This window comes from Sinocyclocheilus grahami, unplaced genomic scaffold (genome assembly GCF_001515645.1).
Source record: "Sinocyclocheilus grahami isolate Dianchi unplaced genomic scaffold, SAMN03320097.WGS_v1.1 scaffold381.1, whole genome shotgun sequence".
In the NCBI taxonomy this organism is placed as follows: Eukaryota; Metazoa; Chordata; class Actinopteri; order Cypriniformes; family Cyprinidae; genus Sinocyclocheilus; species Sinocyclocheilus grahami.
In genome coordinates, this window is record NW_015505560.1 from 258918 (window position 1) to 273185 (window position 14268).

General features: G+C 36.0%; 1 protein-coding gene across 3 annotated transcripts; it reads left to right on the top strand.

Annotated features, from left to right (window-relative positions):
- The first annotated feature begins 6665 nt into the window (after positions 1 to 6665).
- Positions 6666 to 14268, top strand: LOC107549800 (uncharacterized). 3 transcript variants are annotated; one of them, XM_016230974.1, is made up of 2 exons: positions 6666 to 6748; positions 12975 to 14268. In XM_016230974.1, the coding sequence occupies exon 2, from the start codon at positions 13050 to 13052 to the stop codon at positions 14127 to 14129; it is 1080 nt and encodes a 359-aa protein (XP_016086460.1). In that variant the 5' UTR covers positions 6666 to 6748; positions 12975 to 13049; the 3' UTR covers positions 14130 to 14268. The 3 variants fall into 3 exon arrangements, with proteins under 3 accessions (XP_016086460.1, XP_016086462.1, XP_016086461.1); XM_016230976.1 differs by having other exon boundaries at positions 13017 to 14268; XM_016230975.1 differs by lacking the exon at positions 6666 to 6748 and adding an exon at positions 12561 to 12586.

Below are 14268 nucleotides of genomic sequence, written 5' to 3' on the forward strand. Positions count from 1 at the left end.
TGTGTGTGTGTGTGTGTGTGTGTGAGTGTCTGAGTGTGAGTGTGAGTGTGAGTGTGAGTGTGAGTGTGAGTGTGAGTGTGAGTGTGTGTGTGTGTTCATTCAGCTCATTCTTGTGTCCTAGAAACTCTAAATATAGTCTTCACACAGATGCAGAACAGGTAAATAATTAAGAGTGGCTGAACTCTATTTAAATCTGTTTAATTGATGGAAAAGGAGCTCTGGATGCAGGAGATGATGATGCTGATGCTGCGCTGAGATTTGCCAGATACGACAGCTGCTCAGATTCACACTGAGACGATGGTGCGTGGATCCAGACTGATGATGGGAACATTACAGCCGGATCAGTGAAGAGCTGAGAGACACACAGCAGTGATGCAGAAGAACTGATCCTCATGAGACACATGATGAGAGTCTGGACTCACACTGAACCACTATCTGATTATATGTCACATTTATTTCATATTAGAAATGTTTTTATAATAAATGTATATGTTTAAATAATTAACAGTTCATATAAATTTATATATATATATATATATATATATATATACATATATATATATATATATATAATAGTTCAAATAAATTAATTAGCTAATATAAATTAGTCAAAAAAAAACTTTTTTCAGATTTCACTTTTTCATTTACATTTTCATTATCATGTAGTTTAACTTGATGTACTAACATAACTAAAACTGAAATAAAAATGAATAAAAACTATATACACATACAAAAAAATAATAATAAATATGATACAAGCACACAACAAAATAACTAAAATTAAAATGAAAACATAAAATCTAAAAATAAAAACAATTCATAATTCAAACAATTAATATATGGACATTAAAAACACAAAAACTAATAAAAATGACAAAAATAAAATTATTAAAACTTCAACTAAAACCAAAATTAAAACATAAATTCTAAAAATAAAAACTAATTCAAACAATCAGTAAAAACTATACAGACATTAAAATATAAATCATAAAAATGACAAAAACAACAAATTAATAAAACATCTAAAATTAAAACAAAAATGCAACATATAAAAATAAAACTTAATTCAAGCAATTAACAAAAACTATATAAACAAAAACGAATTAAAAAAAAATAACAAACTAAACTAAATGGAAAATATAAAATACAAATTAATTAAAACAATTAATAAAAACTGTAATAGTATCTAAAATAAGACGTATTCATTTGTTTACTCTGACATTGATAAGATAAACAGATATTAAATATTTTATTTATTTATTGTGTTTGTTATTTATTTGTTTATTGTTCCTTCTATGGGCTTAATTTCTTGAAATAAAATAAATGCCAGACATGTTTGTATTTATTTTCCAATGCAGCAAAATTAAAAACACACCAAGAACGATAACGATAACGATAACGATAACGATATTCTAAGCGCACGTGCGTCTGCCGCTTTAAATTCTCGAGCTCGTGACAGCAGGATGGATTCTGATTGGCTGTCAGAACATAATATCGTTATCGTTATCGTTCTTGCTGTGAACGGGGCTTAAGACTTGTGAAATGAAAGAAATGGATCACACGGGGAACTTCTGCTCTCCACACCATCCATCCTTCATTACAGACCCACCCAAATCCACAGAAATATACGCGCACATGTGTGTGTTCAATTACAGTCAGTCACCGTCATGTGATTCGTCATTAATGCTGCGTCACGTGACTAGTATCGATCATTCTGAAGGCGAAGGGGGACCTGAGTGATACAGAAGCAGTTCAATTATTCACATCTGAGCAGATAAAGTACACAGAAGCGTTCATAATGTGCTAGAAGATCACCAGCTGATCCCACACCGCCCCAGATGCACAACAATAATGACATCTAATGGATATGTGAACTTAATTAAGAGGAACAGCTGAAGCATCACACCAAACGCATCGGGGACCCAGACCTGATTTCCACAGTCTAGACTTTCCTGAGATTCACACACACAGCTTTATGAGGATTACTATACTGTGCTGAGGTTTCCCATACGGCAAAACAATACAATTATAATAATTAATAATACTAATACAACAACAAATATCCAAATGATATATTTTTGTATATATTAAAAAATATATTTTAAGAATATAAATGAACGCATTTAAAAATATATTTTGCTGTCCTTATATCTGAGTCCAAGAAACTACATTTCTCATGTCACATCTGAAGAAAGATCAGCGAGGAACATATTTTATATCGTTCCAAAAAGAAATAATATACATAAATATCTAGTTTTGATCTTTAGTAGGCCATTCAATCCATATTTGCATTTATCCTAAATATTGTAAAAGTGTAAATGTATTTTATTGCCCCTGAAATACATTGTTAAATATGTTTTGGTATATAATGGTCGAAACTAAATATATTTTTTAATTTCAAAAATATATTTCATTGCACTTCACTGTTTACAACATCTATTTGGCATATATTTGAAAATATATTTTGGCCAGATTTTATTTTATTTTATTTTATTTTATTTATTTATTTATTTATTTATTTATTTATTTATTTATTTATTTATTTATTTATTTATTTATTTATTTATTTATTTATTTATTTATTTATTTATTTATTTATTTATTTATTTATTTATTTATTTATTTATTTATTTATTTATTTATTTATTTATTTATTTATTTATTTATTTATTTATTTATTTATTTATTTATTTATTTATTTATTTATTTATTTATTTATTTATTTATTTATTTATTTATTTATTTATTCATTCATTCATTTGTATTTATTTATTCATTCATTTGTATTTATTTATTTATTTATTCATTTATTTGTATTTATTTATTCAGTTATTCATTCATTTATTTGTATTTATTTATTCATTTATTTGTATGTATTTATTTGTATTTATTTATTTGTGTATTTATTCATTTATTCATTCATCTATTTGTATTTATTTATTTATTCATTTATTTGTATTTATTTATTTGTATTTATTTATTAATTTATTCATTCATTTATTTGTATTTATTAATTAATTAATTTTTTTATTTATTTACTCATTTATTTGTATTTATTTATTTATTTGTATTTATTAATTAAATTATTCATTAATTTATTCGTATTTATTTATTCATTCATTTATTTGTATTTATTTATTTGTATTTATTAATTTATTTATTCATTCATTTATTTGTATTTATTAATTAATTATTTAATTTATTTATTTGTATTTATTTATTTATTTGTATTTATTAATTAATTTATTCATATTTATTTATTTATTTATTCATTTATTTGTATTTATTTATTTATTTGCTGTATGGGTTGGTACATGTGTTTGGTTTTGGGATTCACTTCAGATGCAGCAAAAGTGTAAAAATATCTGGTTAAATTTATGGTGAAAAACTGGCAGCTCTGCTAAAAAAGCTCTTGAAAAGCATTTCAGGTTTGACAGGATGACATTTTGGTGCCTGTATATTATGAACTTCATAACTTCATACATCTGTATCTGATCTACATTAATATTCCGACATAATGGAGTTAAATAAATCTGATGATAAACAAAATAATGATACAGAAACACATATGATTAATCAAAACGAATCAAAGTTTATCCATGAGCAGTGGCAGTGTTCCCCACATACGCAGATTTACACACAGACTCTATCAGGGAAACATGCATGATAATGTAATATAAAAATAACATAATAATATAAAAATAGTGCAAATGCCTTCAATGTACTTAACTAATATTCTAAATGATAAGAAATTAAGCTATTTAAATAAACATAATTTTACTGTTTCTTACCTTAAAATATAATGTAATGTGGTTATTTTTACTCCTGAAAAATATGTTTTTAAATACAGTATTTAAAAACATGAATAGTCTAATATAATATAATATAATTTTTCACAGTATATGGTCAAAACTTATACTGAAATAACAATTCATAAAAACTATATAGACATGTAAAAACAAAAATGACTAAAACTTCAACTAAAATAAAAATTTAAAATTAAAAACATAAAAACAAAATGTAATTTAATAAATGCATAAAAATTAAAAGGGAAATAAAAGCTAAAAGGAAAATAATAAAAACCATAAAAACAATTTTTTTTTAAAAAAAGGACAAAATTCCAAAACTTTAACTAAAATTAAAATTAAATTGGAAAACATAAAAACAAATAACTAACTCAAACAATTAATAAAAACTAAAATAGTATCTCATACTAAAATAACACTTTAGAGGAGAAAAAGTCTCTATTTGCACAGCTGTCTAGGAGAAATATATGAATATATGTATATAAAACGAATGCCAGACATGTAATTGAACAAGTCTTTTTTCCTGTAGCATGTTTACATTGGCTTTCTGTTGAAATGCCCGGGATGTGTTTGTTTTCAGTGCAGCCTGCGTTCAGCTGCTCCTCTGTCTCTTGGCTCGTTACTGCATCATTAATTGCTTTGGCAGCAGCAGCAGCGTCTGATGAAGGTCACAGAGAAATCAGAAAAAGACAGGGACACGAAATATACGCTGATGAGCAGAGACAGAGACAGAGACACGTCCAGTTTGTGATGTGGGACGTCCCGTTACAGATGCTCTCTCAATCTCTCCGGAGAGTGTTCTGAGGGATTCAGTCATCGTAAAACTTATTTTAAATATTTATTCAAAAGCACAGGCCTGGTTTTCCTGAACTGAAGACATTCACTGTGACAGGTGACTCAGTTATGCAATTCCCGACGCACTGCAACACTGGAGAGTCTGGACTTTCCAGAGTCAGTGTAAATAAAGCCAGCTTGGTCAAACTGAACTATTCAACAAGTTTAGAATCACATTCCAGTCCTCAAATTAAAACATTATTCCTAAATGACAGGGATTCAGTTACAGTGTATCTATTAACCTTCGACACGATGAATCACACAGATAATCGAATCGAGTCAGATAAAGATCAAAACTGGGTAAATCATCTTTTGAAAGCAATTTGAGCTTCAAATAAAGATTATATGGATTACATCGATACACCGGTAGGAGGAGTCATTCAGAAACTAACCACTGAAGTCTTAATGAACGAGTCATTGAATCATTCACTCAAACGATTCACTCAAACACTCTGATTCATTTAAGAAGTCTTTATGAACGAGTCATTGAATCATTCACTCAAACGATTCACTCAAACACTCTGATTCATTTAAGAAGTCTTTATGAACGAGTCATTGAATCATTCACTCAAACGATTCGTTCAAAAAAAACAACAGGGTGTTGCCATGCAGTTGCTAAGGTGTTCTGAATCTTGATTCTGTATTTTGTTGCTGGGATGTTGTGGGTAGTTGCCAGGGTGCTGCCGTGTGGATGCTAAGGTTTTCTGAATGTTGCTATATGGTTGTTCTGGGTGGTTGCCAGGGTGTTGCCGTGTGGTTGCTAAGGTGTTCTAAATGTTGATTCTGTATTTTGTTGCTGGGATGTTGTGGGTAGTTGCCAGGGTGCTGCCGTGTGGATGCTAAGGTTTTCTGAATGTTGCTATATGGTTGTTCTGGGTGGTTGCCAGGGTGTTGCCGTGTGGTTGCTAAGGTGTTCTAAATGTTGATTCTGTATTTTGTTGCTGGGATGTTGTGGGTAGTTGCCAGGGTGTTGCCGTGCGGTTGCTAAGGTTTTTTTGAGTATTGATACTATATATGGTTGCTGGGATGTTCTGGTGGTTATTATTTGTTACTAGGGCTATATCTTTTAAACAGAGAAATTAGTTTAATTCAGTAACCTGCAACTTTGTGGACGGTGATCCTGCCTGAAAAAAAATCATGATATGATATATTTGCCATATATGCCACATTTCCAGTGTGAGTAATGAACATCATTTTTAACATTGCTATTATTATTTGATCATTCACACATTTTGATATAAAATTTATTTTTCCTAATATATTTTTTTTTATTTTTGAGATGATAACTAGACGCCACTCGAATGACACAAGCAACGTAGCGAGGTCAAGTGTCGAGCTCTTGTTCTACAGTATGCAGTATGCAGGGAGTGAGCTCTTGTTCTACAGTATGCAGTATGCAGGGAGTGAGCTCTTGTTCTACAGTATGCAGTATGCAGTGAGTGAGCTCTTGTTCTACAGTATGCAGTACGCAGGGAGTGAGCTCTTGTTCTACAGTATGCAGTACGCAGGGAGTGAGCTCTTGTTCTACAGTATGCAGTACGCAGGGAGTGAGCTCTTGTTCTACAGTATGCAGTACGCAGGGAGTGAGCTCTTGTTCTACAGTATGCAGTACGCAGGGAGTGAGCTCTTGTTCTACAGTATGCAGTATGCAGGGAGTGAGCTCTTGTTCTACAGTATGCAGTATGCAGTGAGTGAGCTCTTGTTCTACCGTATGTAGTATGCAGGGAGTGAGCTCTTGTTCTACAGTATGCAGTATGCAGTGAGTGAGCTCTTGTTCTACAGTATGCAGTATGCAGTGAGTGAGCTCTTGTTCTACAGTATGCAGTATGCAGTGAGTGAGCTCTTGTTCTACCGTATGTAGTATGCAGGGAGTGAGCTCTTGTTCTACAGTATGCAGTATGCAGGGAGTAGTACGCAGTACGCGACCCGCTGCTCTGGCCGATGGGCGGGGCCACACAATGAACGCGATCTTGATGAAGAGGTGCTGCTCTCTTCAGATCCCAGTCTCAGCAGCAGCATCAGAGCTGGAGAAGATGACAGAGATCCACACACACGGACGAGAGAGAGTGATGGAGAAGAGCTCTGTCTGATGGACAAACACAGTTTCGGTGAGTACAACCAAACCTTCCTTTGACTTCAGTCAAACACTTGTTAAATCATCCTAATGTCGCGGTCTGAGAGGAAATAATCGCGTCCAAATGGAAATGATAATGTCTAAAGTGATGCATGTGATTGTTACATTGCTTCATATTGACAGAATTATTGACATACTATTTCATTGTTGCATTGTGAACTCATAGAGTCCTGTTACAATTTTTCAGACCTAATTTTGACGTTTTGCACATGTTGCTTTTCATCTTTGTGCACATGCATGATTTACTCTTTTAGCTGAATCTCTTCCAAAACATTAGAAAGACCGATTCATGTAAATACCTTACAATCTCATTTCAGCAGTTTTGCAAAGCAAAGTGAACACTGAGCTGAATAGGAACATTTTGAACCATTAACTGATCCGAAAGATCTACGTCCTCTTGACATAATTACAGTAAATGGCATGAGTACGCATTGTAAAGTTTAATATTGTCAAGCTCAGCTGAAGAAAAATGAAAATCTCTCAAGGTGACCTTAAAGCTGGGCGTTAACACAGGTCAGCACATACTAGACGAACAGGTGATGTGTAAGTGATAAATGAGCTGCCAATTAAGAGCCAGATAGGATTATTAGTGTATTATTGGTCCGTCAGTAATCTGGGATTTTGGTGCTTCACCACCAGTGCTGGATCAGATTACAGTTACTATTTATGGATTACATGATTGCATATTATTCACGCTTTTTTTGTTCCTTTTTTTAAAGTTTACTTTCCGAAAATGTCCATGCTGTACCATTTTTGTCTTTGCTTTTTTGTTATTAATATGGTGCATTTAATGGTACGTTTAAAACAAGTAATCCAAAAAGCAGTCAGGATACATTACCTAAACGAACCTAGATTATGTTTCTAACAACAGTTTTAATCATGTAATCTGTAATCAGCAATGCACTTTTCTACCCTTCACTGTGCAGCAGAGTGTAAGTGATAAATGAGCTGCAAATTAAGAGCCAGATAGGATTATTAGTGTATTATTGGTCCGTCAGTAATCTGGGATTTTGGTGCTTCACCACCAGTGCTGGATTATGTAATCAGAGTCCAAAACAATTAATAAAATTGAGTACTCATAATTAGATTATATTACATTATTATACAATGCTTGTAATCAGATTACAGTTACTATTTATGGATTACATGATTGCATATTATTCACGCTTTTTTTGTTCCTTTTTTTAAAGTTTACTTTCCGAAAATGTCCATGCTGTACCATTTTTGTCTTTGCTTTTTTGTTATTAATATGGTGCATTTAATGGTACGTTTAAAACAAGTAATCCAAAAAGCAGTCAGGATACATTACCTAAACGAACCTAGATTATGTTTCTAACTACAGTTTTAATCATGTAATCTGTAATCAGCAATGCACTTTTCTACCCTTCACTGTGCAGCAGAAAAGATGAGCCAAAAATCCAAGTTCTGTCATGATTTCCTCGTCCTCATGAGCTGTTTTTGATCTGAACGGTTCCTGTGGTGGAGTAAGGTTGTGTGAACTATATCCGCACATCTTTAAGTGCATGTCGAATGTGTTGAAGTCTGAGATGCTTGACGTTTTCTTTGAGCTCAGACGGTGGGAGGGGAAGTGAAGAACATCTAAAAATGCCTGGCCTCATAACAGGGTTGTGGGATTGTTTGGTTTGTTTGGCGTTGGCATTAAAGCCGTATGGATCGGCGGTATGGTGGGTTGGGTGGAGCGTGTGGGAGTGTGTGCTTACTGTTCTGAGACGAGCGCAGGCAGGATGAGACGGAGATCAGGACACGCGGAGACAGATCAGATGCCAGTTTCATGACTGTTTGCTGATCGATGTATTCAACCTTTTCATTATTTTAAGACAAGCCTTGGGTTTGTTTTTCCTCAGTCCAGGACGTAAATCCACAGATGCGGTGCATGTGGCTGCTGGAGAGTACTTCAGCTGCAGAGAGTTTATGATTCATGTCACTTTGAATTCCTGACAGTAATGTGTGTCCATGCAAAACTCACTGCCATGATGCAAGGGTGTTGCTATGCTGTTGCTAGGATACACCGGGTGGTTGCTATGATTTTCTGAGTGGGTTTAAACACGTCGCTATGCTGGTGCTTGGGTGTTATAGGTGGTTGCCAGGGCATTGCTATGCGGTTGGTAAGGTTTTTTGAGTGTTGATGTGGATGCTTGGATGTTCTGGGCAGTTGCCAGGGTGTTGCTGTGCAGTTGCTAAGGTGCTCTGAGTATTGCTACTGTATATGGTTGTTGAGATGTTCTATCTACAGGTTTTAAAAGTGTGCCTGTGGCTGCTGGGATGTTCTGGTGGTTGCGAGTGCATTGCTATGCAGTTGGCTTGGCGTTCTGAGTGTTGTTTTTGGGAGGTTCTGGGTGGTTGCTAGGGCGTTGCTATGCAGTTGGCTTGGTGTTGTGAGTGTTGCTACTGTATATGGCTGTTGGGATGTTCTGGGTAGTTGCTAGAGTGTTGCTATGCAGCTGCTAAGGTGTTCTGAGTGTTGCTACTGTATATGGCTGTTGGGACGTTCTGGGTGGTTGCTAGGGTGTTGCTATGCAGCTGCTAAGGTGTTCTGATTGTTGCTACTGTATATGGTTGTTGAAATGTTCTGTTGGTTACCAGGGCGTCGCTATGCAGTTGATTTGGTGTTCTGTGTATTTTCCTTTAATCTGGCATAATTCTGATCTCTAGATAATAATAATAATAATAATAATAATAATAATAATAATTCATTACATTTATATAGCGCTTTTCTGGGCACTCAACTGGCATAATTCTGATCTCTAGATAATAATAATAATAATAATAATAATAATAATAATTCATTACATTTATATAGCGCTTTTCTGGGCACTCAAAGCGCTTTACATTGTCAGGGGGTATCTCCTCATCCCCTGATGATATATATCCTATATCCTCATATCTAGATATATTTAACATGCATTTTGCAGTTTTATAATGTAGTTCTCCATATTTAATGTGGCTGATTTGGTTTAATTTCCCACAGGCTGTTGTTAATTATTGTCATTTTGCTTCAGTATGGAGATGTTGAAAGCGTCTGTGAAGCGTCACGATCCCCGTCGGCCCTCATTGACGTTCTCTGAAGGGGGTCTGTCTCACGTCTCTCATTCGTAGACGCTGACATTTCCACCGGCCATGTGTCATGACGGTTTTACTGAAGACTTTCACGCCATGAATTATTCGTGCAAACATCACTGTACGGCACGCATAATTCTGAGGGATTAGGCAAATTGAAATCCTGCTGGCAAAGGTGAATTATACATTAGTCAGTGCAATTAGGCGATGTCATCTGCCTCTGTAATTGATTATTTGATTGGAATGTGTAAGCGGGTTCGTGAAGCGGTGCATGTGAAATCTGAGAATTTACAGATGATGTTTAATTGAAATGGGATGAATTTTTTTTAGAGTGCGGCTGCTGGTAATGCTATCAGCTGATATACAAGAGAGAAACAGATGAAATCCAATGAGATCCGCCTCAGGCATTGATGATCATTGACTAAATATGACAAACAAATGAGAATAACTGCATGTGTCCTTAAAAACAGATGCAGTGTTAATAAAAGATCGTAATTAAAAAAACAACGTGTTGAGCAAAAATAATGAAAAGCTGTGCTGGCTCTTTTGCAAGAAGATGTTACTTCTCAGAGGTTGCTCTTTTAAATCTCAAGTATGTTTCAGTTCAGTTTTTATGTTCATCTTTGTCTCAGAAGTTTCTCTTGAAAAAGTAATATTAATTACAACTGATATGAGTCACTAGTTTTCATCCGGTAAGAATACAGGACCATAAAATGAATGTGGAAAGCAGCTCATATCATATAATGAGAACTGATTGAGTTCATATTGCAGACTTTTGTGTTTTGGCAAATGTGAGCACAGTTTGAGACACATGTGAGAATACTGGGGTCTTTTTCATCACACTTTATCTCACTGCTGAAATATTAACACTGCAAAAGTGATTTTCTTGCTTAGTATTTTTGTCCTGTTTTCTAGTACAAACATCTAAAGATTCTTAATTCAAGAGCAGAGTTATTATAGTTAACTGAGTCTAAAACAAAACCTTAAACATTTTGATTACTTTAAATAAAATAACACAATAACTGAAATAAATAAAATGTAAACAAACGAAAAAAGTCACCTTATTTTGTCTTGTTCTTGTTCAGTTTAAGTTGAAGTACTAAAATAACTAAAACTAAATATGTTAAACAATAATAGAAATGACAAAAACACACCACAAAATTACTAAAACAAACTAGAATTAAATCAAATCTAATTCTAAATATTAATAAAAATATTGTATATCAATGATACTAAAGTAACACTGATTAAGATACATTTACTTGAGATGCACAATGACTTTTAGTTAAAAGTCATAAATGAAAATGCATTAAAAAAAAAGTCAGTGGGGTCAGAAAAATCATCTGGTTTTGTCTTTGAATTAACTTCATTTTTTCTTATATATATACAGTGGGGCAAAAAAGTATTTAGTCAGCCACCAATTGTGCAAGTTCTCCCACTTAAAAAGATGAGAGAGGCCTGTAATTTTCATCATAGGTATACCTCAACTATGAGAGACAAAATGAGAAAAAAAATCCAGAAAATCACATTGTAGGATTTTTAAAGAATTTATTTGCAAATTATGGTGGAAAATAAGTATTTGGTCAATAACAAAATGTAATCTCAATAATTTGTTATATACCCTTTGTTGGCAATGGCAGAGGTCAAACGTTTTCTGTAAGTCTTCACAAGGTTTTCACACACTGTTGCTGGTATTTTGGCCCATTCCTCCATGCAGATCTCCTCTAGAGCAGTAATGTTTTGGATTTTCAACTCCCTCCAAAGATTTTCTATGGGGTTGAGATCTGGAGACTGGCTAGGCCACTCCAGGACCTTGAAATGCTTCTTACGAAGCCACTACTTCGTTGCCCGGGCGGTGTGTTTGGGATCATTGACATGCTGAAAGACCCAACCACGTTTCATCTTCAATGCCCTTGCTGATGGAAGGAAGTTTTCACTCAAAATCTCACGATACATGGCCCCATTCATTCTTTCGTTTACACGGATCAGTCATCCTGGTCCCTTTGCAGAAAAACAGCCCCAAAGCATGATGTTTCCACCCCCATGCTTCACAGTAGGTATGGTGTTCTTTGGATGCAACTCAGCATTCTTTCTCCTCCAAACACGACAAGTTGAGTTTTTACCAAAAAGTTCTATTTTGGTTTCATCTGACCATATGACATTCTCCCAATCCTCTTCTAGATCATCCAAATGCTCTCTAGCAAACTTCAAACGGGCCTGGACATGTACTGGCTTAAGCAGGGGGACACATCTGGCACTGCAGGATTTGAGTCCCTGGCAGCGCAGTGTGTTACTGATGTAGCCTTTGTTACTTTGGTCCCAGCTCTCTGCAGGTCATTCACTAGATCCCCCCGTGTGGTTCTGGGATTTTTGCTCACAGTTCTTGTGATCATTTTGACCCCACGGGGTGAGATCTTGCGTGGAGCCCCAGATCGAGGGAGATTATCAGTGGTCTTGCATGTCTTCCATTTTCTAATAATTGCTCCCACAGTTGATTTATTCACACCAAGCTGCTTACCTATTGCAGATTCAGTCTTCCCAGCCTGGTGCAGGTCTACAATTTTGTTTCTGGTGTCCTTTGACAGCTCTTTGGTCTTGGCCATGGTGGAGTTTGGAGTGTGCCTGTTTGAGGTTGTGGACAGGTGTCTTTTATACTGATAACGAGTTCAAACAGATGCCATTAATACAGGTAACGAGTGGAGGACAGAGGAGCCTCTTAAAGAAGAAGTTACAGGTCTGTGAGAGCCAGAAATCTTGCTTGTTTGTAGGTGACCAAATACTTATTTTACCGAGGAATTTACCAATTAATTCTTTAAAAATCCTACAATGTGATTTTCTGGATTTTTTTTCTCATTTTGTCTCTCATAGTTGAGGTATACCTATGATGAAAATTACAGGCCTCTCTCATCTTTTTAAGTGGGAGAACTTGCACAATTGGTGGCTGACTAAATACTTTTTTGCCCCACTGTATATATTTGTTTTCCTTTTTTAACAATGAACTTACTTCCTTTTGATAAATTGTTCTGAAAAAAAAACCCAAAGTAATTGAAGTAAATGTATCTTAATCAGTGTTATCTGTAGTGGAAAATCATTTTTGATCTCATTTGTGATTTTTCTTGTAGGCTTGGATTCTAGACGAGTTCTTCTTTCTGTCCCGCCCACAGAATGATTGACAGCCCCGTGAACCAATAGGCAGGATGATCGCTACCGGCGGGCTGCTGAGGATTTCCCGGCGCCAGGACTCGCTGCGAACCAAGAACCGCGCGGAGAACAAGAAGAAGAGGAAAGCCACGAAGAAGCGCAAGAACGACGTGGTGGTGGTGAAGGGCAAAGTGAAGCTGTGCTCCGTCTCTGGGCTGGTGGCGGCGCTGGGGCTTTTAATCCTGATGATCGGCGTCGCCATAACCGTACTGGGATACTGGCCCAGAGCAAACAACGAGAAATTCATGCGACGAATAAAAGAGGAGAACCTCACAAGCAATAACGAGTTAGTGAAGTCAAACGAGCTGGACGGCGCGAACACCTCATCTGGCTTCTTCAAAAGCCTGTTTGCTGGTTACTTATACTCGGATGACCTCAAAGTCTTCGGACCGTTAGTGATGGGCATCGGGATTTTCCTGTTCATCTGTGCCAACGCGGTTCTCCACGAGGACCGCGATAAGAAAACCAAAATAATCAACCTGCGAGACATTTACTCCACGGTCATCGACATTCACAGTTTGCGCGCCAAAGACTGCGTCCCGTTCAACGGCCTCATCATGCAATCGAAGAGCGATAAACCCACGTCTCCGCGAAACTACAGACACACATTGTGCACGAGAAGATACAGTGTGTTTGCGAAGCGCCAGTCGTTCACCGACACGATTTCTAGCATATATCACGGAGCCGAGGAGGCCTTCACGCTCCCCGTCATCAAACTCAACAACTGCGACATGCAGGAGAACGAGCTGGCGCGGCGGAAGAGTTGCGGCGCAGCGGTGGAAACCAAAGCGGAGGTCTCAAGGACGCGGATGTCGCTTTCCCAGGATTCAAAGCTCAACATGGTGCAGGTCGCGGGGTCGCACCTGTCTCTGAGTGTGCTGACGGATTCGGGCGACAGGTGTTTGGACGAGAGCTCGCGCAGGTTCAGCTGTCCCAGATTGGAGCGATCGGGCAGTAAGGGCTACATTAAACTGGCTGATCTGGAAGGAGATTCGTTCGAGACGCCCGACGCAGAAAGAGAGGAGAACGCTCAGACACGTCTGCATAAACACACTGCGTCATTGTCACATTTGTGATAAACTCAACCCCCAAAAACCCTGTAAAGCCTGACTTAATAGTCTTAACTGAACCTTTAGAAAACAATTGTTTGCATATGCGGTTATGTTTTGAGAATATGAGGCTCTTTTTTATTCAGAGAGCAGAAGTATGAGATTG